At 47.4% G+C, this 24,759-nt stretch overlaps 1 protein-coding gene across 1 annotated transcript; it reads right to left on the bottom strand.

Moving 5' to 3' along the window:
- Nucleotides 12,172-24,334, bottom strand: C18H16orf95 (chromosome 18 C16orf95 homolog). Its single transcript, XM_018063264.1, has 6 exons — nucleotides 24,208-24,334; nucleotides 23,346-23,486; nucleotides 18,918-19,064; nucleotides 18,030-18,066; nucleotides 14,355-14,565; nucleotides 12,172-12,384 (listed from the first exon to the last, which is right to left on the bottom strand). The coding sequence occupies exons 2-6, from the start codon at nucleotides 23,484-23,486 to the stop codon at nucleotides 12,366-12,368; spliced, it is 555 nt and encodes a 184-aa protein (XP_017918753.1). The 5' UTR covers nucleotides 24,208-24,334; the 3' UTR covers nucleotides 12,172-12,365.

A 24,759-nucleotide genomic window follows, 5' to 3' on the forward strand; every position in this document is an offset into this window, starting at 1 on the left:
GAGCAGAGATCCCCCGAAAGCTGAAAGTAGACTTCCTATTTGAGGATCACAGGGAAGTGGGTTAACTGCCAACCAGCTCTGTTTCTTCAAATCCTGGTCTTTAATATAATCTGTAGTCAATTCCACCTCCCAGGAGCTTTCAAGTGAGGCAGACAGAGTTTAGTCAGTAATGGCAGTCAGGAAAAATAAACTTACCTAGAGAAAGGAACAGAGAGAACCACAAACAGCTTATGTTGAGAAAAGGAACTTTGTAATCCCCCCAACATCTGTAACGCACGTTTATCTTATGATGGGCATTGGCACTTCTGTGTCTGACCTTGGGAAGACCCTAAGAAGTCTGGCTGGTTTGAAGATGAATGTGTAAACCACACACAAACTCTACAGCAAATGAGCCAAAATATTCTCCAACCTGCCCTTGACATGTAAATGTTACTATGAACACAATACATCTAATATTAGATAATATTGCTATGAACCTAATAAATCCCTAATGACATAACAATTTCCATTAGGCTCTGTGCCCAAATCCTAGGCTAAGAGCAGCAAATACAGCCTATGGGAAGATCTTTAAATGGGATGCTGGTAAAACGAATTACCTATTTTCCATTTTGCATGGCAGAAACATGACAACTTAGGAGGAGGAACTGCTTGAGGAAAGGAGGTGAAGGAAAGCCCAGGGCATGTCTGGGAGGCACTAGCATGTCTTTGAGGGTGGCATGCTGGCTGTTTCATGCCTTGTGTGCTGTTCTCTCAGCCCATCATTTTGCTCCCGCAATTTCTACAGCAGACCGTTGTGCACAGACGCAGTCTGTGCACAGTAGCATGCCTCCCTGCACTCTGCATGTCTTGCTTTCTGCCCAGCTTCTCTGCCTACAACCTCCAGAAGCTCATTCTGTCATGGAAGAGCCAAAGACATGCCACCTGTGGAAGTTTCCTCCACCTATAGGAGATCAGAGCCAGTGGGTAAACACTCACCCCTTGGGCCTCGGGAGGCAATTTCAAGTCTCATTCTACATACTTCATCAAAATTCCGAACAGAAGCAAGCCCAACTGCCCACTGAATGGGCTAGCACCAGCCCTGACAGGGCCCAAATGGCTTCGCATCTCTTCCCCCAAAGAATCGGTTTGCTCAATGACCAACTTAACTTTCGAAATTTACCAAATTTAACAATTTACAAAAATCCTATTTATGTTATTTCTTTATAACATTTATAGTCATTTATATTATATAATATTTATATTTATATTAAGTGATGAAATATGGACGGAGGTTTGTGACATTATACAGGAGACAGGGAGCAAGACCATCCCCAAGAAAAAGAAATGCAAAAAAGCAAACTGGCTGTCTGAGGAGGCCTTACAAATAGCTGTGAAAAGAAGAGAAGTGAAAAGCAAAGGAGAAAAGGAAAGATATAACCATCTGAATGCAGAGTTTCAAAGAATAGCAAGGAGAGATAAGAAAGCCTTCCTCAGCGATCGATGCAAAGAAATAGAGGAAAACAATAGAATGGGAAAGACTAGAGATCCCTTCAAGAAAATTACAGATACCAAGGGAACATTACATGCAAAGATGGGCTCAATAAAGGACAGAAATGGTATGGACCTAACAGAAGCAGAAGATATTAAGAAGAGGTGGGAAGAATACACAGAAGAACTGTACAAAAAATGATCTTTACGACCAAGATAATCACGAAGGTGTGATCATTCCCACTTACCTAGAGCCGGACATCCTGGAATGTGAAGTCAGGTGGGCCTTAGGAAGCATCACTATGAACAAAGCTAGTGGAGGTGATGGAATTCCAGTTGAGCTGTTTCAAATTCTAAAAGATGATGCTGTGAAAGTGCTGCACTCAATACGTCAGCAAATTTGGAAAACTCAGCAGTGGCCACAGGACTGGAAAAGGTCAGTTTTCATTCCAATCTCAAAGAAAAGTAATGCCAAAGAATGCTCAAACTACCGCACAATTGCACTCATCTCACACACTAGTAAAGTAATGCTCAAAATTCTCCAAGCCAGGCTTCAGCAATATGTGAACCGTGAACTTCCAGATGGTCAAGCTGGTTTTAGAAAAGGCAGAGGAACCAGAGATCAAATTGCCAACATCCACTGGATCATCGAAAAAGCAAGAGAGTTCCAGAAAAACATCTATTTCTGCTTTATTGACTATGCCAAAGCCTTTGACTGTGTGGATCACAATCAACTGTGGAAAATTCTGAAAGAGATGGGAATACCAGACCACCTGATCTGCCTCTTGAGAAACCTGTATACAGGTCAGGAAGCAACAGTTAGAACTGGATATGGAACAACAGACTGGTTCCAAATAGGAAAAGGAGTACATCAGGCTGTATATTGTCACCCTGCTTATTCAATTTATATGCAGAGTACATCATGAGAAATGCTGGGCTGGAAGAAGCACAAGCTGGAATCAAGATTGCCAGGAGAAATATTAATAACCTCAGATATGCAGATGACACCACCCTTATGACAGAAAGTGAAGAAGAATTAAAGAGCCTCTTGATGAAAGTGAAAGAGGAGAGTGAAAAAGTTGGCTTAAAGCTCAACATTCAGAAAACTAAGATCATGGCATCCAGTCCCATCACTTCATGGGAAATAGATGAGGAAACAGTGGAAACAGCCCACTGTTTCCCCGTCTTTATTTTTCTGGGCTCCAGCTTTCTGTTTCACCAACTTTATTTTTATTTCTTTCTGTTTCCCCAACTTTATTTTTCTGGGCTCCAAAATCACTGCAGATGGTGATTGCAGCCATAAAATTAAAAGAGGCTTGTTCCTTCGAAGGAAAGTTATGAGCAACCTAGATAGCATATTAAAAAGCAGAGACATTACTTTGCCAACAAAGGTCTGTCTAGTCAAGGCTATGGTTTTTCCACTGGTCATGTATGGATGTGAGAGTTGGACTATAAAGAAAGCTGAGGGCAGAAGAATTGATACTTTTGAACTGTGGTATTGGAGAAGACTCTTGAGAGTCCCTTGGACTGCAAGGAGATCTAACTAGTCCATCCTAAAGGAGATCAGTCCTGGGTGTTCACTGGAGGGACTTATGTTGAAGCTGAAACTCCAGTACTTTGGCCACCTGATGAGAAGAGCTGACTCATTTGAAAAGACCCTGATGCTGGAAAAGATCGAGGGCAGGAGGAGAAGGGGACAACAGCGGATGAGATGGTTGGATGACATCACCAACTCGATGGACATGGGTCTGGGTGGACTCTAGGAGTTGGTGATGGACAGGGAGACCTGGCATGCTACGGTTCATGGGGTCACAAAGAGTCGGACGCAACTGAGCGACTGAACTGAACTGATACTAAGTGAAACAGTTTTAATACATTTTGAAGATTCTGCAAAGCTTTAGGTAACTACTTTTTATATTTTGTCTTTATAATTACATTTTAAGGAACATGCGGCTACAACTCCCCAGCAAGAGGGGAGAAGGATTTGGGAGACGATACACAGAGCGGCCTGGGCTTCTGATCATGGGTGGGCAGTGGCAGACACCGTGAGGTGGTGGGGAGGAAGTTGCCCCAAACCCTGCATCCTGGCCCCACCATCTTCCTCAACTCTAATGATCCTTCTGGGTTGGGAGCCTGCACCCTGGGCAGCTGCTGGGTTCAAGGATCAGCAAGAATTCCTGACAGCTGTGGGTCCCTGGCCAAGTAACTTTAGTCTCCATAACCTCCTTGATAAAAGGGGAAAAACCACCTGCCCAGAGGACTTCAGTGAGAGTGAGATAAGACGACACGTGTTCAGCGCACAGTGCAGTAAGAGTGTGACAAAAGCAGGACGCTTTGATCTTTGCTCTGGCCACAGATACTCCTGTCTAAGGAGCTCCTGCAGTTCTGAAGATGTAGCTGAAAGAAGACTCCTCTTGGCTACACATGTGCTCACTTTTTAAGAGACACTGATCGGCGTATGAAACTTCCTGAACCACTTCATCCCCAAGCCCTGGGCCAAGCACTGAGAACATCGCATACAACACTGCCTTCCAGAGGCTTCCAGCCGGGACACAGCAGGGAAACAGGCCTGGGGAAAAGAAGCCATCCACAAGAAAGGGACTATGAAAGGGAAAAGAGTAGGGAGGGAGGGTGCTCTCAGCAGAGAGAGTGAGCAAAGGAAAGGAGGCTGGAAATTAAAACTGGGGTAACAGTCAGGCTAAGGTGTGGGGCCAGGAGAGCCCTGAGGCAGATGGGGTTTCACAACCTTGTAAGGGCTCCGATTACTGGGAACTTTACCTACCAAAAGAAAAAAAAAAATCTGTTTTTTCCTGCAATCAATGAAGAACTTCCTTTAGGGGGACGGCAATTTTTCCTTTAAAACTCTAGATTTTAATCTGCATCCCTGACACAGATATACATTACCTATTTAAGGAAATCATTTCTCAACTCCTGAACCCTGCAGACGTTCTCTTGGGCATACAGTTCTTGGCCCTCCCTATTTGTCGCCTCTGTGAAATTGCACTCAGTCCTGCTCTTGCCCCAAATGCCTCTGAATAAATCCCACAGAATGCTGCAGTCGCCAAAGCCCAAAACAGTTTACTTGGTCAGGTGATGATCAGCACCTAAGGAGGCGGGTGTGATGTGCGGCCTGAGACACAGAAGCTCTGAATGGGCAGCACTTGGCGACCCTTGCCTCGCTGGAGAACATTGATTCCTCTAAAAGGAAACTTAGAGCTGCAGGAGTTGGAAAAAATTCCTTACCTATGTCCTAATTTTGTCACTTATAAAGTGGGAATGACAATCGTGCCCTACCTCACAGGGCTGTTCTAAGGAATAAGCACAATATCTGCATGGCACACTTAATGCAGTGCCTGAGATTTATGAAGCACTCAATAAATGGTACCCAGCCATGTTTACATCATCATCACCACCACCACAACCACTACCCTCGTCTAAGTGTGCCTGGGATGGTAGCGATACCTCATTCCATACTCCTGCACTCAAATAGGACTTCCCCTCCTAGACATGGGGACAGAATGCTGGAACGTGAATCATCCTGAGGCTGAAGGCATACACTCAGCACACATCACCCCTCTCTACTCCCATGACTGGAAGACTGTGCTAGCTGATCATGGTATTCAGATGCGGTCTCCTCATTCCTGACACACTACGAAGACCCACCAACAGATTACAACTGGCCCGGGAGATGAAATATATCTACTGCGACCACCATGCCACTGGAGGAAATGGGCTTAAAGCACAAACAGTTATCAGGCTGCTATCCCTTAAAGGTACAGCTGAACGGATTCCTGATTAGCTAGTAGGACTTCAGCTCAGGGTCCAAGGTTTTGAGAGCAAATTCAAGTTCACTCAAAAGGTGTGAGAAATACAGTAAAGTATCCTGAATTGAGCCCCAGGACATTAATGGAAAAACTAGCATAATCTGAACACCATCTACAGTTTACTTAAGAGCAATGTTCCTTGGTTTTGACAAATCTGAAGTTACCAAAAAATTAAAATTTTACTTAAAAATTAGTCTGATTGACCCAGGAATAGCCAGGACCTGAAACCCAGCCAGCTGCTTCACCAGGAGGATGAAGTGACCAAAGCTTCAATCCTCAGAGCTAATCTGGAATAATCAGATCATGTAACCATGATGACCATAAGTGCCCCATTTTCCAGGGTCTTCCCAATTTCCAACATTCTGATATGATATGGACTAACATTGATAGGTAAAAACCTGTCTGCATAATTTTGTTTCCTCTTCATGTAACTTTCTTCTTTTCAAAACAAGCCATTTATTTGACTGTTTTTTAAGATTCTTTTTCTTATAAATTCATATACTTGAAAAAAAAATACTTTTTTAGCCAGTTGTCTCAATTTTTCTTTTCTTGGTAACATGATCACTGTCTATACAGCCTCAGTGCCTTCCAGCTCTGATGCACTGTCCCTTCCACATCTGTTCCATTCACTATTCACCCCTTTGCACGGAGACATCGCTGGGCTGAACCCACACTCACACACTGCCTGGCTGTGTGACCTTGGGCAAATCACTATACCTCTCTGGGCCTCCATTACCTCACCTGTTAAAGGAAGGATGAATTAATACCATGCATGTAAAAAGAATGTGAAGCAGGTAGAGGTGGGAAACAGTGAAGAGCAGGTATCATTACTGTTGACACTTTAAAAACATCAGTTCACTTCCCTTCCCCTTTCCCATCACAGAACAGCAAAACATTGATGTAACACTTAGTAACTGCCACAAAGAAGGCTCTCTAGTTCATTTACTAGAAGCATCTTCTCACATTCCTACATTCCTGAGTTTATTCGTGATCAGCTGTCCACTCGATAGGTGGGTAAATGAGTAAATGTCTCCAGCTCTTACTAGACCCAAGATACTTTCCTGCAGGAAGAGTCAACCATGCAGATGGCACGGTGCAGTCAGGAAGGCTCCGCACAAGCAGGAGGACCTGCAGCCACGCTCACTCAAGTGACTGAGGCTGAGGTTCCTTGGCATGCGGCCTCTCCACAGGGCTCCTCAGGACATGGTCTCCGGCTTCCACAAAGAAAAGGATCCAAGAGAGAAGTGGGAAGGGTGGGGAGAGAGTCAGAGAGACAGACAGAAAGACAGAGAGACAGAGGGTTGGAGGAGGAAGAGCAGAGGGAGTAGGAGAGCGAGAGGCAGAGGCACAAAGATGGAAGCCGCAGCACTGTTCAGGGTCCAACCTTAAAAGTGACAGCATCACTTCTGCAGAGTCTACTGGCCACACAGACCAACCGTGGCCCAGTGAGTGGGGCAGGGGTTCACAAGGATGTGAATTCCAGGAGGGGGAACCCCTGGGCATCGTGGAAGCTGGCTGCCACCACCTGTCTAGGTCTGTCCCCAAGGACACCATCCGGAAGCACAGGTGGGAGGCACCTACGTCATCCTGTGGACCAGAGTCAAGTGGCTGCCATCAACTGGGATCGACAGCAAGCCTGGAAAAGATGGTAAGGCTGTGACTTGACAGTAAGTGGGAGAGGCTGACACTGCTTCTCACTAGCTGCAAGACAACTGGCAAGCGAATACCTCAGGCATTAACACCTCCCTGGAGCTAAGGGTAATTATTTCAGCGCATTAGCAGGCTCAGCTTCATATGCCTTTCAGAAACTCAACCAAGAATCAAAGCTGAGAGGTCACCCCTGCAGCTCGTTTTCAGATGGTCTTAAATTTTACTTAAGAAGGAAGAATTTGGGATTGCACACACAGGGGTTGCTTGTGCCCACCTGGGTCGTAATCAGCTTCTCACTCACCTGGGAGGACAGAAACAAGGAAGACGCTTGAAAACCCCAAGCGAACCTTGTTTGGAATGATTGGAGGAGAGTAGGAAGGAAGGTAGCTATTTTAATAGGAAAAGCAATGAAATGATCATCTTTCTGTTTCTAATCTTTTCACTGTGTCCAGAGGTAGGAAATTACAACCTCTGGCCTCCTCTCAGGCAGGCCCTTGGATCCCAGGCTCTTGGGGGTACCCAGGGATCTGGAAGTCACAGCCATTCAAGCAGCAAGGAGCAGCTCCAAGGGTCCAGCCTGGCCAGACTCCTGCACATTTCACACCTGTACTCTAAGAGGAAACAGAACCAGAGGGCTCTACCTCAGTTTCATATGTAACATGGGGTGAAAACAGTGCCTATCTCAGAATATATTACTATTATTATTGGTCATGGCTACAACTTGACTACATGCATTGAAGGCTTGCTTGCTCTAGGCCAGGCTTTGGGCTAGTCACCAAGCCTGTCACAAACAAAGCCTCGCTTGGCAAGTCTCAGAAAGATGAAATCACTGGCCTCATCCAGCTGGCTGCACACACACACTGACCCCAGAACTGGTGGGACAGAGCAGGCCTCAGCCTGTGACAGGTGAGTAGACGGGGAAATAGGTGGATGGGATGCGACAAGTCCAACTCCTTCCTTTAGAAGAAGTGTTGGAAATTTCCATGTGTTTCCTTTCTGCAGTCTTTGACAAATGTTCCACAGGAGAACAAGGTTTGGCTGTGAAATACCTCATCTTTTCCCAAAGAAAAACAGCACCTCTTTTTTCTTTCTTGTAAGTGATGCAAAACATTTCACATGGCCCCAAACAGATCTAGCACCTTAAGGGTCGGGAGCTGGGGACTTCACCAAACACATACATCATTAAAGTTCCCCCTGAAGTTAATGTTACCACTGTTTTGTGCCCATGAATAAAGCATTAAACAAATATTGAACCTGAGACACCTCATTACCCAAGGTCGTTAAGCGGCTCAGAACACCACAGCTACATTCGAAGCCAATTAAGAGGCCTCACACTGGGTGCTGGAACCACATGAGTGGCTGGCACGACCCCTAGCACATAGTAGGCACCTCGTAAAACATGCAGAGCAATTCAACAGGATCCCCCTGCCCTGGAGATTACCTGACTCCACCAACATGCTCTTAGCTCCCAGCCCTCAGGTCCCCTAGGCTGCACGAGACACAGACTACAACACTCAGAGTTGACAACAGCTGTGAGCACAACAAGCAAATGATCGACACCAATGGTAAATACCAATGATTTCAGCTTTGTTTCCATTTAATTTTTTATTATGGTAAAATGCACAAACAAAATTTACCACCTTTACCATTAAGTGTGTAGCTCAGTCATGTTCAACTCTTTGCAACCCCATGGACTGACTATAGCCCGCCAGGCACCGCTGTCCATGGCAACCCCTCGGTGGTGGTAATGGAGGGGAGGGGGTTCTCCACAGTTCTGCACCAGGAGGACACAGACCGTGAGATCCTGAAGCTGGCCCTCCTAGGCTGTAGAGAGCCTCTTGTACATGATCACTGATGGCAAAAAGATTACCCAGAAATAAGACTGGGAGGAGCGGACGGAGAAAAAATGGGTAAAAGGGGGAGAGAAGGAGGCAGAGGAAATGGGAGAGGAGGAGGGGGAAGAAGCTAGGGAGAGGGGAGGGGTAACAACATCAGATCCCATTTTTATTGCTATGCAACATGTCAATCACAACCAGTCCATTCTGAAGGAGATCAGCCCTGGGATTTCTTTGGAAGGAATGATTCTAAAGCTGAAACTCCAGTACTTTGGCCACCTCATGCGAAGAGCTGACTCATTGGAAAAGACTCTGATGCTGGGAGGGACTGGGGGCAGGAGGAGAAGGGGACGATCGAGGATGAGATGGCTGGATGGCATCACTGACTCGATGGACGTGAGTCTGAGTGAACTCCAGGAGGTGATGATGGACAGGGAGGCCTGGCGTGCTGCGATTCCTGGGATCGCAGAGTCGGACACAACTGAGTGACTGAATTGAACTGAACAGTATCATTTTAGTGACCAGATGACAGTCTTTCAGCCTGGCATGTAGTCTCAACTCTGCCATCCAGAAATCCCAGTGGTAGAGAAGGTGTATCTGCTGGTGCCCTGGATGACCCGGAGCAGGCAGGTGGCAGGACCCACAGGAGCTGGCCCCCCTTTTGCCGCACTCTCCATCCTCCCCACCCACATCAACTCCCAGGTGACTGCATCCAGCCCCAGGGTTCCAAAACAAGCCAGACGGTGACTCAAACTTACCCCTCCAGCCACAGCTCCCCCTTCCATGCAGACGCAGTTCTGACAGCGATGTCAGCAACCTCTACGTGGCTCCTCCACAGTGCCCACCACACCCACTCCTTCCGTTGCTGCTCTCCCACCCCAGCCAATCTACCAGCAAATCCTGTTGTCTCCATGCTCAGTACACACTAGGAGCTCAGGCTCATTCCCACCCTCCGAGGTAGCGAGACTGCCCCTCCTCAGTCAGTCCTCAGCATGGCCACCAAAGGGAGCAGGTTAGAAGCCAGCCTGGGGCCACAGTCCAGGCTCTTCCTAAGGGCTTCTCCAAGTCAGAATAAACCCTGAGACCCTCAAATGATGCCAAGACCTCAGGACCAGGCCTGAGCTAACCTCCAGACCGCCATCCCTGACCACAGTCCACTTCACTCTCTGCTGTAGTCACATTGGGCTTCTAAGCTTCCTCATACTCCACCCATATCCATCCTCAGGGCCTTTGCACCTGTCGCCCCACAGTCTGGGGCTCTGTCCCCACTGTCGCCCCACTCAATCCTCCGCCCAGCGTCTCCTATTCAGAGAGGGGCCCCACCCAATCACCACCCATCTTTTTTCTGCTTTGCCTTTCTTCCTAGCACAGTCACCACTTGACCATCTCTTTGCTTTCAGTTTCTGTAGAGTCAGACCTCCTGAGGAAGAAAGCTATGTCTATGAAACAGCATGTCTCAGGTCCCAATTGTGTCAACTGATGACAATCGGAGGCCCATGAGGGTTCGTACTTTACCATCCCAGCTCATAAACTTTAGTGACTCAGGGACCCACACACATTAGCATGTGCTTTGCTTTATGCCTGGCTGACTTTCCATGCTTCACACACACCTTTGACCATGAGCTCAGCCCCCAGAACTGCACTCTGAAGTCCAAGGACATTCCAGTTAAAGATGCCTCGCTTTTCTGTCTTGCTTTAAGTACAGTAACTGGCATCATCAGCTGTCCTCAGCTGGAACCACGTGAGATGGCAGAAGGGATGGCGAAGGCGGTGGACAGACCACTTGCAGCAGACGCAGCACAAACGCTGGCAAACATATGAGGAGCTGCTCACACCTCAATTAAGCAATGCCAGTTAAAAGGCCACAGCAACAGCACGCTTTACCTCTCACATTGGCAGAGATTCAGGGGAGGAGGCATGCCCGGTGCAGGTGTGGGGAAGGGAGGCCCTGTCACTGCTGCATGGTGGGGTCGCATCACAGAAGCACTCAGAAACATCACTACACCTGTGTCTGCAGAGCGGGTCCCACGCTGACCTGAGCAGAAACCACAGGCAAGAGTCACCCCACAACTAGCATTCATGGCAACACCCTGAGTACACCGTCTCTTCAGACACAGAGAAATCAGAGAGCTCACGCACTGATGGGGGAATATGAGATGGACAACGGTGCACAGGGACCCCCTGCCTGCCGGTGCGGGGGACATGGGCTCAACCCCTGGCCCAGGAAGACTCTACATGCCGCAGAGCAACTAAGCCTGTGATCCTCAACTACTGAAACCCGCCGGCTCTGGGGCCTGAGAGCCACAATTAGTGAGCCTGTGTGCCTTACTGAAGCCGGTGCGCTCTAGAGCCTGCGTTCCATGACAAGAGAAGCCACTGCAATGAGAAGTCTGCACACTGCACTGAAGAATAACCCCTGCTCACCAGAACTAGAGAAAAGCCCACACACAGCACTGAAGACTCAGAGCAACCAAAATAAGTTCTTTTTTTAACTTTGCTATAAAAATAATAATAATAAATAAACTTAAATTTAAAAAAATAATAATAATAAATAAACAAATAAAATGAGGCAGTGTTTTCCACCATGGAAACTTGAAGCAGCTCCTCAAAACATTAAGGAGAGTTACCATATGACGCAGCACTCCCAGGTACATACCCAAGAGACATGAAACATGCTGACACCAAAGTCATAAATAAATGTTCACAGCAGCATTATTAATAATACCCCAAAAGTATCAGTAACCCAATGTCTACCAACTGATGAACAGGTAAACAAGATGTGGTCTGTCCTTGCAATGCTTATTATCCAGCCATAAAAAAAGGAATGAAGCTACAGTGTGAGTGAAACTTGAAAAAATTATGCCAAATGAAAACAAGCCAGATACAAAGGATACATACTCCATCTATATAAAATCGGAAAAGTGAGAAAGTAGGTTAGTGGTTTCCAGGAGTGAGGAGAGAAGGGAACAAGGAGTAAGTGCTTAATAGGTATAGAGTTTCTTTTAGGGGTGAAAATGTCTGGAATTAGGTAGCAGTGGCAATTGTACAACCTTGTAAATAAAGCAAAAAAAAAAAAAAAAAAAAACTAAATCACTCCAAAAAAGGTAAATTTTATGGTATGTGAACAATATCTCAGTTTTTAAAAATACAAACTGCATACAATTTTATGTTACTTAAAGTGAGACCCACATGAAACAGATGCTAAAGCCGTTTCAGGATCCACATCCAGAGGATCTCCTGTCCTTGCAAAGAGAAGAGAAGTTCAGAGATGGCCCCCCGCCCACAGGGACACAGAGGTGGAGAACGAGCCCAACCCTCACAAAGGAAAATCTGAGGAAATCATTTTTTTTAAAGTGATCACTTTAAGAATTTCACAAATAACATTTATTGATCATATTCATAATGGAATCTCACCCACATTCACAGCAACTCCACTACAACTAAAAATCACCTGATGATAAATAACTTGCATTGACTGAGAGAACAGCGACTATCACAGACTCTCCCTGATTTGATGGCTTTTGTTAAAGACCTTGAGGAGGATGGACATTTTTGTTGATGTTCTTGACAGTAGCCGTTGATTCCAACTTCATACCCAAAAAAGCTGGCTAGAAAGCAAAGAGAAAAGCAATTACTAGGAACTGACCCCCAAAATGAAACCACACTGGCCTTGTAGGGCCCGTGTGATGAATCTCCCCGCGGTGGAGGGTGGAGGAAGCCCCGCTGCACAGCAGCATGCACACTCGGCCACTAAGGAGCCTGCGCAGGAGACAGGGAGCCCCCCTGGCTGGCTCACTGTCCAGGCTGCAACCTGAGGCGAGGCACTCAGCCCCCCCAGCCCCCTCTCCCCTTCTGGGCTCCAAGAAGAACACCAGCTCTGCAGAACTGTAGAAGGAACTGAATAAAACGAAGGCACAGCAAGTCCAGGCCAGAGGCAAGGGCTGACTCATCACTACTCTTCTGAGCTCCCTGTTGGGCAGGGTCGGTGCTCATCCATTCTCCTATGACCTCTGAGTTCTAGCAAGCCTCTGCCAGGCCGGCAGATGGGCCAGCAGCTTCTCCTGAGATAAACTGGGTGTGTGCTTTGCGGGATCTCACAGGGCACCCAACATACACCCCAGGCAGGTAAGGAATTTCTCCTAACAGCTGGTTAGTGCCTGACCTCTGCCCCAAGATCCTGGCTCAGAAGCAAACACCTCCCATAAAAGAATTAGTAATTTTCCTTTGGCCCACCTGGACCACCTATTAATACTTAATATGGATCATCTACAGACAAGTTTCTATCTTTGCTCTTCCCAGAGTGGGAACCAGGGAGTCCAACTAAATTTGACATCAAGTTGGCAAACACAAAAACAAAGATGAAACTTAAAAACGAAGAAGGAAGTCTCACAGTGCTGATCCATTCAGATCATGCAAAGCTGACAGAACCCTGGCCAGCTCCTTCCTCGGGGCACTTGCCCTGGAGAAGCTGCAGCCCAGGTCCACTGTAGGCACCTGTATGCAAATGTGCATCATGGTGTCATATGTGACCACAGGGAGCGCCCAATACTAGGAGAGTGGCCAGGAAGGATGCAGGGAGAGGAATTTCCACTTCCAGACAAGATGGAGTGACAATGACAGAGCTGGTTTCCTATTTGAACAACTGAAAAACTGGGCAAAAGACATCTGAAACTGTTTTCAGATACTGGACATTTTCTAGAACATTCCTCTTACAACTGGGTGGAGGAGACAGACAAAAAGTAAATAAGTCAATATATGTAAATTCTAATTGTGCACATTGGCATATATGTATTTGCATGCCTTCTATTTACATATTGGTGTGTGTTTGTATATTTATATATAGGTGTGATAAAAGAAACAGGAAGAAGAAGATGGATGGGGTAATGGTTGGGGACATGGGTAAACTGGGGCGTTAAGAGGAGGAGGAGGAGGAAAGCTGTTACTGAGGGGACTAAAGCAAGTAAGCAGGTAAGGAGAGGCCCTGCAGTGAACCTGAGGTTGCCCTGGAGGCTTCCTGGGTAGTGGCAGAGGCAGAGTGGGGCCCCAGGTGAGAAATGCAGGCCTGAGCAAGGCCAGGTGTGTTCAAGGCTGGAGAAAGAGCTTTTCAATATGGAGCCTTGATAGTCGGGGCTGGGCTATGAGAGAGGCAGCAGGTTTCCCAAGACTAGTGTGCTTAAACTCCAGAGGGATGGCTGGTCAGGCTGGCATAAAATCCACTTCCCACTACAACACAACAGAAGTTTGCAGAAACTGAAACCAGTGGTCTTTTGAGGGCACAGGAATTTAGAAACTTGAGAACAGGGAAGAGGTGAGGAAATAAAGGTGGGTAGATGCTCCACCACCCTACCACTGGCCCTAACCTTGATGCATCTGGTTTGTTCTTCCCTTGCATTTTCTGGAAGAAGATGTGTGTGTCAGGTATGAGCAACCGATGGTAACAACATTACAGTAATCAGAGCGGTACCCACCTCTTACCCTCTGCTGTGTGACAACCAAGTTCTCCCACACCCTCAACTCAACTAAACCCAGGATGTAAGATAAGCCCAAGGCCACCACTACCCCACCCACACCTGCTCACCGGATGGCCTCCATGACCCTCAGCAGGGCATGGAGGAGTGTCAGGAGGCTGAGGTTGAGGGGCAGGAGGGAGGCTGGGGGGCTTTCTGGCTGCCCTGAGGCCACTGGCCCAGCCTGGTGAAGAGCCTGGAGCTGCTGCCACTTCAGGAGATGGCGCCCTTCACCACAGATCCGCCAGCAGTTGTACCCGGAGCGCACATCCAGAGGGGCTTCTAGGCAGAGAAAGTGAGTCAGGCCCCGAGGGGTGTGGGGACAGGGTACTCTCGAGTCTGCACCCATGAGACAGCCCTCGGGAAAAGGAACCAGGTGTCACAGCAAGGCAGGTCGCAGCCCTGGGGTGTGGGCACTCACGCAGCGCCTATGCAGAATGAAGACAGCACAGCTATGTGTTTGTTTCTAGGGCAACTGTGGGTCTTTGTGGCTCTGTTTTCTGAGTCTTTATCTTTTAGAGCTGCCTACTGAAATATTTATGAATGAAAGGATATGGTAGTTAGTAGTGATCTGCTCCACAGTAATCTTTTCCTTTTTCCTTTTTCTTTTTTTGGGAGGGCGTATAGAGTGGGTGAAGCACAGAAGAAAACAAATCATCCAGGACTTGATCAGCTGATCGTGGCTGTAGCCGAGGGAAGGGAACATGGGCTTTTGCAGAGTATCTGAAACTTCCTATAACAAGCAGTAAACAACCACCACAAACACAAATGGAATTCAAACATCTCTATCTCCTCAATGCTCTTTAGCTTTTTCAAGACCTGCTTTGGTCACATGTGACCCTCTTGATGTTATATCTCTTATTTATTTTTACTATGCTACTAATATGCTACTACTAAAAATGTAGTACCCCGACTCTAATCATACTAATATAAAATACATTCTTAACAAATAGAAACAATATTTTCTTTATAAAAAACTCTATCACAAGAGCATAAAGAAGAAAAGCACATGAGCCCTCTATTTAAAAGATCAGAAACACAGATTTTTCTAAAATGGAAATCAGCTGGATTTGAGGCCAACGAACCATCTCTTATTTTTAGGTCACTCTGTATGAAGCTCCAGAGAAGGCAATAGCAACCCACTCTGGTACTCTTGCCTGGAAAATCCCATGGACGGAGGAGCCTGGTGGGCTATAGTCCATGGGGTCGCTAGGAGTCAGACACGACTGAGCGACTTCACTTTCACTTTTCACTTTCATGCACTGGAGAAGGAAATGGCAACCCACTCCAGTGTTCTTGCCTGGAGAATCCCAGGGGCGGGGTAGCCTGGTGGGCTGCCGTCTACGGGGTTGCACAGAGTTGGACACGACTGAAGCAACTTAGCAGCAGCAGCAGTAGAAGTATGAAGCTCAGAGAAGAGAAGGGTCCCTAACCTCCTAGTGGCAGTGAGACTGGCACTCACTCCTGTCCTGTGAATACATTCTCATTCCTGTCCTTGAATGGGTTTGAGGCTTGAAATATTATTAACATAAATCACCTAAACTATAAAACCATGGCTGGAGTAAAAATTAATACTGATTTTTAACAGTGTTATCAATGGATGCATGATTCACTAATAAAACGACTAAGCTTTTACACTTTCTTAAAGATGCAGAGTAGTCAAAGCCAAAACAACCAATAAAAATAAACCACTAAATTGGTGACTATAGGGACTTCCCTAGTGGTCCAGTGGTTAAGGCTCTGAGCTTTCACTGCCAAGGGCAAGGGTTCAATCCCTGGTTGGGGAACTAAGATCCCACATTCAGCATGGCCAAAAATAAAATAAAATAATAATAAAGGAAACAAACCCCTCCCCCCCCAAAAAAATTGGTGACTATACAGTGAGAAGAGCAGTTTCTCAGGTGGTTCTCATTCTACAGCCACTTTTTTAATAAAGTGATTTCTGGCTCTTCTACCTAAAACTTGAGGCAACGTGTTGCTATCTGTTTTGTTCACCATGCACACACACACACCCCAAAAGCCTCTCTTTGCTGGACTGACCTGCCCCTTTCCCACCCACAGGGATTACCTGTGACTGTCAGCTCAGACACACGAAACCAAACTTCACCTACACATAAACAGAGCTTTCATTTTTAAATTGACACTGCTGCTGCTAAGTCGTATCAGTCGTGTCCGACTCTGTGCGCCCCCAGAGACAGCAGCCCAATAGGCTCCTCTGTCCCTGGGATTCTCCAGGCAAGAACACTGGAGTGGGTTGCCATTTCCTTCTCCAATGCATGAAAATGAAAAGGGAAAGTGAAGTCGCTCAGTCGTGTCCGACTCTTAGCGACCCCATGGACTGCAGCCCACCAGGCTCCTCCATCCATGGGATTCTCCAGGCAAGAGTACTGGAATGGGGTGTCATTGCCTTCTCTGAAATTGACACTAGTGGAGTCCTATTGCCTGGGCTACACTGACATGTTATTCTACATTGCAATGTGTTGGGGGGTCCGTTTCATCATCCCTAACAGCTGTGGACTCTAGGTAGCCGGTGCCACAAACGCACCTCTATTTATGTCCATCCTCCCACCAAGAGACACTTAAGTTGCTTCCAATTTTTCGCCAAAGAAATCACTGCTATAGACAAACATGCGTGGAGTGCCCACAGATATTACCCAGACATGGGCTTGTTGGATTAAAGATTCTTCACATTATAAAATTTGATTGATACCTCCAAACCTCCTGCCAAAGGCTGTGACAATTCATGCTCCTCCTAACTGTGCTTTTAAAATCAGGAAAAAGTTAAGTACCTTCTACATGAAGAGGTGAGCATGAGAGGTAGTGGCCACTCATTTCCCAACCACTCTATCCCGACCTGCGCACACCCAGGCTCTGGGTGGGCCGCTCAAATCACCTGCTCATCACAAGAACCCCTTGTCAGACACCCAACTTCTCAGTTCTCTCCAGTTCCTCCTCCACAGAGTCCATCAAGGGCACTCAAAAAGGGGAGGGTGTGATCTGACTGCAGAAAACACGTCCACTCCCTTGCTCACATGCAATGCAGAGAAAGCAGCCATGTCAACCATCTGTGAGGAACAGCACCTCTGCTCACTTCAGAGATGGAGAAAGTAAAGGTGCAAGTACAGACACCATCTCCTGGCGCACCGAGACTGAGCGTGTGAGGACACACGCACATCAGGCCACATATAAGGATACGTGAACACACCTTGTCATGATTATGAACTGCTGTGAACATGTGAGTATATGCTATGCCTGTCACGAACATATGAATATATGTATACACTGTATGATGAATATATGCATAAGTGTGGTGTCATGAACATACAATGTGTCACGAATACATGAATATAGAAATATGTCAACATACAAGCCTATACACTGTCATAAATACATATTTATATACAACACATACATACACAAGTCATATCATGAATTATAGAAGATTAGAGCTTAAAATACACTTCAGATACCACCTAACCCCAGGTTGCAAATTGGTTTCATCCTGAGAGTCAATATTGATAACTGGTAGAGTCTGAGGCTTCTCTGGGTTCACTGGGAAAAGATGAGGGGTGATTAGTGTTGCCGGGTAAGGGTAGGTGTCGGAGAAGTGGTGTGTGTGCCAGACTGTGGCCTTCTCTGTGTTATACCCATCATGACAGAAGTCTACCCCACTCCCATCATGATGTTCATGAGAACCCCATCTTTCTTGGGGAGGGGGGCGATGAGACACGTGTGCACTGAGTTACCTGGGACGCCTTTAAAATTCTGCTGCCTTTTCACCACCTAGGATAAAAGATAAGAACATGGGCAATTCCATCAGCCCAGTGATCCACCAAGAGGGGGGCCCAGTGACTTAGCCTGGAGACCCCCAGAAAGGGGTCCAAGACCAGCTCAGAATGCAAGCTATGTTCTCTTTTAAAGGCCTCTAGGTTTTAATTCTGGTGACAGTTTGCTACTTGGTGACAGAAAACCAGCAGATGGAATGTGGGTGAAGGCAGAAGAAGCCTCTAACTCCAGGACACTCAGAAAGCAAGGGAGAGGAGTGGCCCTGGAACTGAGCGGGGCTGGGCCTGGCCAACCATACCCCACCACAAACACTGACCTGGAACCCAGAGCTGTGGAGGCAGCCAGACAGAGCTGAAGAGTGGGCACACACTCTTGAGCTACAGCGCCTCCCCAGAACCCTCGCTCCTTGCCTGCCAGGCTAGGGCTACAAGTGCAGGGTGCTCAGACAGGCCAAGGGAAGTGAGGTAGAGTGGAGGCAAGGAGCAGCAGGGTGGGGTGGGAAGAAAGAGGGAGGGAGGTGAGCAAGTTGGAGGAGAAAAGGGAAGAGAAAGGAGGAGAGGGGGAGGAGGAGGGGCAGAAGAAGCGATGGGAAAGGTGGCAGCAGACCCTCCTCAGGGTGCGGTGTATCCCACCCTTCCCAACACCACCAGCACACCTGACCTGGGCCTGCCCTGAGTACCACTGGTCTCCTGTTCTCTGCTGCCCTAGGCCACAGCTTGGAGGAGACCCCCATACACCAATGGAGGCCACTGTGGGGAAGGAACCCGGCACCCTTCCCCTTATCTCTGGTTCCCCCTCGGCCCCCCCCTCACTTTCAGGCCTTGCTGCCATACGAGCCTCCCTCTTACCTTCTTGTGAGACCTCAGGACCTGGGGCACCCAGTAGGGCATCACGGCCTGATCCCTAGGCATCGGGAGGTGGCCCCCAAAGCGGTGGCATGGGCAGGGGCATGCCTTGGCGGTTTTGGGAATATAAGACTGGACCATCTTTTGGATCTAACAGAGGAAGGGAAGAGAAGGTCCAAAGAGGGGTGGATCCACACCCTAGAAAACCTCAGCCTCAGGGACAGGGCCCTGGAGAGTGCCTCTCCTATACCCTTCCCACAGGACACCCCAACTGCCCGGCTGAGGGAGCAGGTCCCCCCATCATAACATTCCCAGGGGCGGCCAGCACCCTCATTACCCACCACCTGCACATCTGCAGGGTGTGGTGCTGTGGTGGGACACATGGGGGGAGTCAGGAGACCTGGCTCCGTCCTGAAACTGCCGGCCTCCAGGAGCACCCTTGGTACCACATTTAGCCCCTCTGAGCCTCAGCGATCTCAGCGAGAGAGAGGACTCTGCCAGCACCTTGACCACACTGGTCAGAGTCTAACATGGATAGTCTTTGGTCCAGCAGTTGCACTTCTGGGACTGCATCCAGCAAAGACACGTGTGCATTTGCTCAAGAACACTCAGTGCAGCACTGACCGTAGCGACCAAACAGCCAGAATCTGGTAATAAGGGACAATAAGTAATGGACACAGGGACAAAGGGAATGGATGGCCTTGCAAAGAATGATGCAGATCTGTCTGTCCTGACATACAGTGAGCACAGAGATGCAATATTAAGTAAGAAATGCAGACTGTGAATAGAGCACACTACCATTTACATCAAAAATGGTAAGAAAAAATAAAAAGAATCTGTGTGCAGTGTTGCTTGTATATGAGCTGTGGTGGGTCAGACCCTTACCCCAATGCCTCATCACCACCCCTAGCCTCACCCTTTGCCCTGCAATTCTGCAGTTCCTTCCAGAAGAGTAGACTCTGCCCCTTGACTCTGGTCAGATCATGTACTGGACTGGCCAACAGAATAAGTAGGAAGTGACAGTAGCCAGATCTGTCAGGCTGAAGACCTCACAGGTGTCCAGCTGCCCTCACATCTCTGCCATGGCCACAAGACAGTGCCTGGGACAGCCTACTGACCCCGAGATCGGGATACCTGAGGCCAAGCTGCCAGCAGAGTGTCCCTCAGCCACATGAGCTATCACAGTGACTGCTGTATCAAGTAAGGTCTTAGGGTGACTGGTACATTGCTAGCCAAGCAACACAAGCATGGAAAACCTCCAGAAGGCCAAATGAGGACACCTCTGGAAGAGGTGTAGGACAGAGAGTTCTGTGTACCACACCCCCGCTGCACTGCGGGAATTTCCAACCATGTGCTCACAGCTCACATTATGAAACATAATCAAAACTACTTTGAGTAACCCTTGCAACCTCCTGAGGCCACGGGAGGACTACACTGGAGCCTGGGTATAAGTTGTGCTGCCAAGCACAGGTAATGCCGTAGGAAGGAGGAAGGGAGTCCTGGACCTCCTCCAAAGGAGACAAGACAAGGCCTGGAGACCCGGGCATCTCCCTGCACCCTGGCTCCTTGTCACCATGGCACAGGACCCCTCTCAAATAGGACCCTTTTGCCCGCCAGGATAAGGATACTCTGGCCACTTCTACTCAATCCACCCATGCCTGCTAAGCCCGTTCTCCATGACAGGTGCTGCACCAGAAGCAACAAGACCCCATACTGCCCACAGCAGCTCCCTGCACAGCACCGTCCACTGGGAAAGAAGAAACACTGGGACTCAGGGAGCAGAGCTGGGAGAACGTTCAGGCCAGAGGGACAGCTAGGTGGAGAATCAAGAGAGCAACCATGCCTGCTGAGAGTCCCAAAGACATGACAAGAGAGCTACCAGGGCACCCACACAGCAATCATTCCTCCTCTTGTTAAAAGAAACCAACTTTGTTTACGATGCAAAGCGGCCAGGTCAGGGATCAGCCAGCCCCACTTGCCAACAAAGGGTCTAGGGGGTAAGGGGACAAAAAAGCTTGGGCTTCTGGGAATGTTTTATCCCTGAAAAGGAGGAGAAGGTAGGAGGTAAGCTTTTGGAAGGCTCTGAAAGACTCACTTTCTGCCATGTGCATTGTCATATATGACAGAGACCCAAGGCCAACATCTAAAACCACTAGAAATGAAAAATAACACCAACTCTACACAAAGTCTTCCTGAAAACGGAAAAGATTCATTTCTGATAAAAGCTCTCAACCAACTAGAAATAGAAGTGAAATCCTCAGCCTCATAAAAGACAACCATGATCCACCACTGTGCTGGGGACAGGCATGCCTAAGCAAGATCCAGAAAAGACTAAATTATTAAATTGATAATTGGACTTCATCAAAATTTAAAACTTCTGCTCTTTGAAAGACAGTGATAAGAGAATTAAAAGACAAGTCAAAAACGTGGAGAACTTGCAAACCAAATATCTAATAAAGAACTTGTATCCAGATATATAAAGAACTCTCAATATTCAGTAATTAAAAAAAAAAGCAACTCAACTTTTTTAATGGGCAAAATACTTGAACAGACAGAAATTAAGTAAGATATGCATATGGTAAAAATATACGAAGATATGCTCAACATCATTAGTAACTGTGGAAATAAACAAGTTAAAGCCTCAATGAGAGGGAATTCTCTAGTGGTCCAGGGGTTGGGACTCTGCACTTTCACTGCCTGGAGTGCAGGTTCAGTCCTTTTTCAGGGAACTGAGATCCCATAATCTTTGAAACCAAAATTTTAAAAATGTTTTAATTAAAAAAACATACAATGAGATAAACACCTATTAAGATGGCCATAAATTAAAACACTCACCAAGCCAAGCATTCATGAAGACATGAAGGAACCAGAACTTTCTACATTGTTGGGAAGAATATAAAATAGAACAACCATCTTTGCAAAACAGTTGGCAGTTTCTTAGAAAGCTAAACATACACCTCCCATACAATGTAGCAATGCCTTTCCTAGGTGCTTGCCCAAGAAAAATGAAGGCTGCTGCTGCTGCTGCTAAGTCGCTTCAGTCCTGTCCGACTCTATGCGACCCCATAGACGGCAGCTCACCAGGCTCCCCCAACCCTGGGATTCTCCAGACAAGAACACTGGAGTGGGCTGCCATTTCCTTCTCCAATGTGTGAAAGTGAAAAGTGAAAGTGAAGTCGCTCAGTTGTGTCTGACTCTTAGCGACCCCATGGACTGCAGCCCACCAGGTTTCTCCGTCCGTGGGATTCTCCAGACAAGAGTACTGGAGTGGGGTGCCATTGCCTTGTCCAAAAATGAAGGCATGTTCACACAAAGACTTATACACAAATGTTCACAGCAGCTTTATTTGTTGGACAAAATAGAAAAAAAACTGGAAATGATCCACACGTCTTTCACTGGATGAATGGTCTACCCATATAACAACACACTACTCAGCAATAAAAAGGAATGAACTATCAATGAACACAACCATACAGATGAATCTCAAAAATAGTCACGGTGAGCAAAAGAAGCCCCTGGAGAAGGAGATGGCAATTCACTCCAGTATTCTTGCCTGGGAAATCCCATGGACAGAGGAGCCTGGTGGGCTATATATAGTCCATGGAGCCGCAAAGAGGCAGACACAACTCAGCGACTAAACCACCACCACCACAAAAGAAACCAGACCAAAAAAAAAAAAAAGCACATACTATACGATTCCATTTATATAAAATTCAAGGAAATGCAAATGAATCTATAGTGACAGAAACAGACCCATGGTTGCCTGGGGACTGTGGGGAGAGAGGGTTGAGTGGAATTACAAAAGGGAACAAGGAGGATTTCTCTAGTGGTTCAGTAGTTAAGAATCCACCTGCCAATGCATGGTTCATGGGTTCAATCCCTGGTTCAGGAAGATTCTACAAGACAGGAAGCAGCTAAGCCCGTGCACCACAACCACCGAGCCCACACTCCAGAGGCCACAAGCTGCATCTACTGAGCCTTTGTGCTGCAACTACTGGAGTCCATACTCCACAACAAGAGAAGCCACCACAGAGAGAAGTCCGTGCACTGCAACTAGAGAGTAGCCCCTAGTCACCCCAACTAGGGAAAAGCCTGAGCACACCAATGAAGACCCAGCACAGCAAAACATAAATAAATAAATACAATTTTGAAAAGGGTACAAGGAAACCTTTCAGGGTTGTGTACATGTAGTGCACTATACCATTTTATACAAGGGTCTTGAGCACCCTGGATTTTGGTATCTACATGCATCCTGGAACCAATCCCCTGTGAATATCTAGAGATGACTGTACATTATCACAATTATGGTGGTGGTTTCATGGGAGTGTGCATATGTCAAGATTTATCAAACAGGACATTTCATATGTGTGCCATTTTATCACATGTCAATCATATCTCCATAAATCTGAACCTCTGATTCAAGTCACCTACCTGATTTTGGGGTCTCAAGGAGAGAGGGACCCAGTAAGGTAGTGCTGCCTTAGCCCTGGGCACTGGCAGGTAGCCCCCAAATTTGGCCTGGCACTCACAGCAGGTGGGCTCTCGATGAACAGGGCTGGGGACAGGACACATCTGAGCAAGAGGCAGACAAAACAGAATTTAATGTGGTGCTGCATTAGTGATGCAAGCCGAGGCACTCTCTGAATGGTAAATCCACACTCAGAGGGAGCAAGGTTAAGACATGGCATCCAGGGCAAGTGCAGGGACAGGGGCCTCGGCTGCTGCAGACTTTCCTGAGATCCTCCACAGTCACTTGGAGGGGGACCACAGGGCCTGCAGACCCAGTGTGCTGGGATGTGCAATCACTTACAGTCACATAACTATGAGCAAGTCTTGGATCTCTCTTTCTAAAAATGGAGAAATACAACCAACTCTAGGATGGACGACTGCTCTTTCTGCGGTTGTCCACATCAGTCTGCATACAGAACTTTGTTTGTAAAACCTTCCACATCCATCCCATATGACCCTGCCACACCCACAGGCTGGGGGAGAGGGCAAGTCATCCTCCCCAGGAGCAGATAGAGCTGCCCAGAACAGATACATTAAGGGGCAGCATTGGTTCTCCCATGCCTCCTAAACCCCTGTCTCAAGGTAGCATGAGGCACTGAGGGGCACAGAATGCAGTGGGTGACCCTATATAGAGACTTGGGGGCTTGCATGGCCCCTTAAACCATGGGCCCCACTGGCTGACACTCTCATGAGATGCTGCTTCTGGACCCACATTTTCTGCTCTACTTCCCACCAAAGGGCATGTCAGGGTTGGGGCAAAGTGCTTGAGGTTTGCTTTCCTTACCGAATGATCGATGAGACACACTTCTTTCCCAAAAGTTGGAAATGTGCTTCTTTTCCTAGAAAAGAAGGCGGCTTAGAAACTTCTGGACTTTGTGTACATTGGAGGCACGGATGCTAGTATGACAGCCTGAGCCAGCCTGGCTCATATCATTAAACCCCAAGAGTGGAACATTAAAGTGAAAGTTTAGTCGCTCAGTCGTGTCTCTTTGCAACCCCATTGACTGTAGCCTACCAGGCCCCTCTGTCCATGGGATTTTCCAGGCAAGAGTACTGGAGTGGGTTGCCGTTCCCTCCTCCAGAGGATCTTCCCAACCCAGGGATCGAACTCAGGTCTCCCACATTGTAGGCAGACGCTTTACTGTCTGAGCCACCAGGGAAGTCCTAGTCAACTGCCCCCCAAGAGTGGAAAGGGTCATCATTCTGAGCCTAAGAGGGGGCAGAGGGTGACAACAGAAGCAGGTAGATACACACTCACATGCTAAGGTCTAGGGGTTCCCATATGTCGAGCTATTGTGGAATCCTGCATCCTCAAAGGGCTTAGCTGGAATCATCC

Source organism: Capra hircus, chromosome 18, assembly GCF_001704415.2.
Source record: "Capra hircus breed San Clemente chromosome 18, ASM170441v1, whole genome shotgun sequence".
Lineage (NCBI taxonomy): Eukaryota > Metazoa > Chordata > Mammalia > Artiodactyla > Bovidae > Capra > Capra hircus.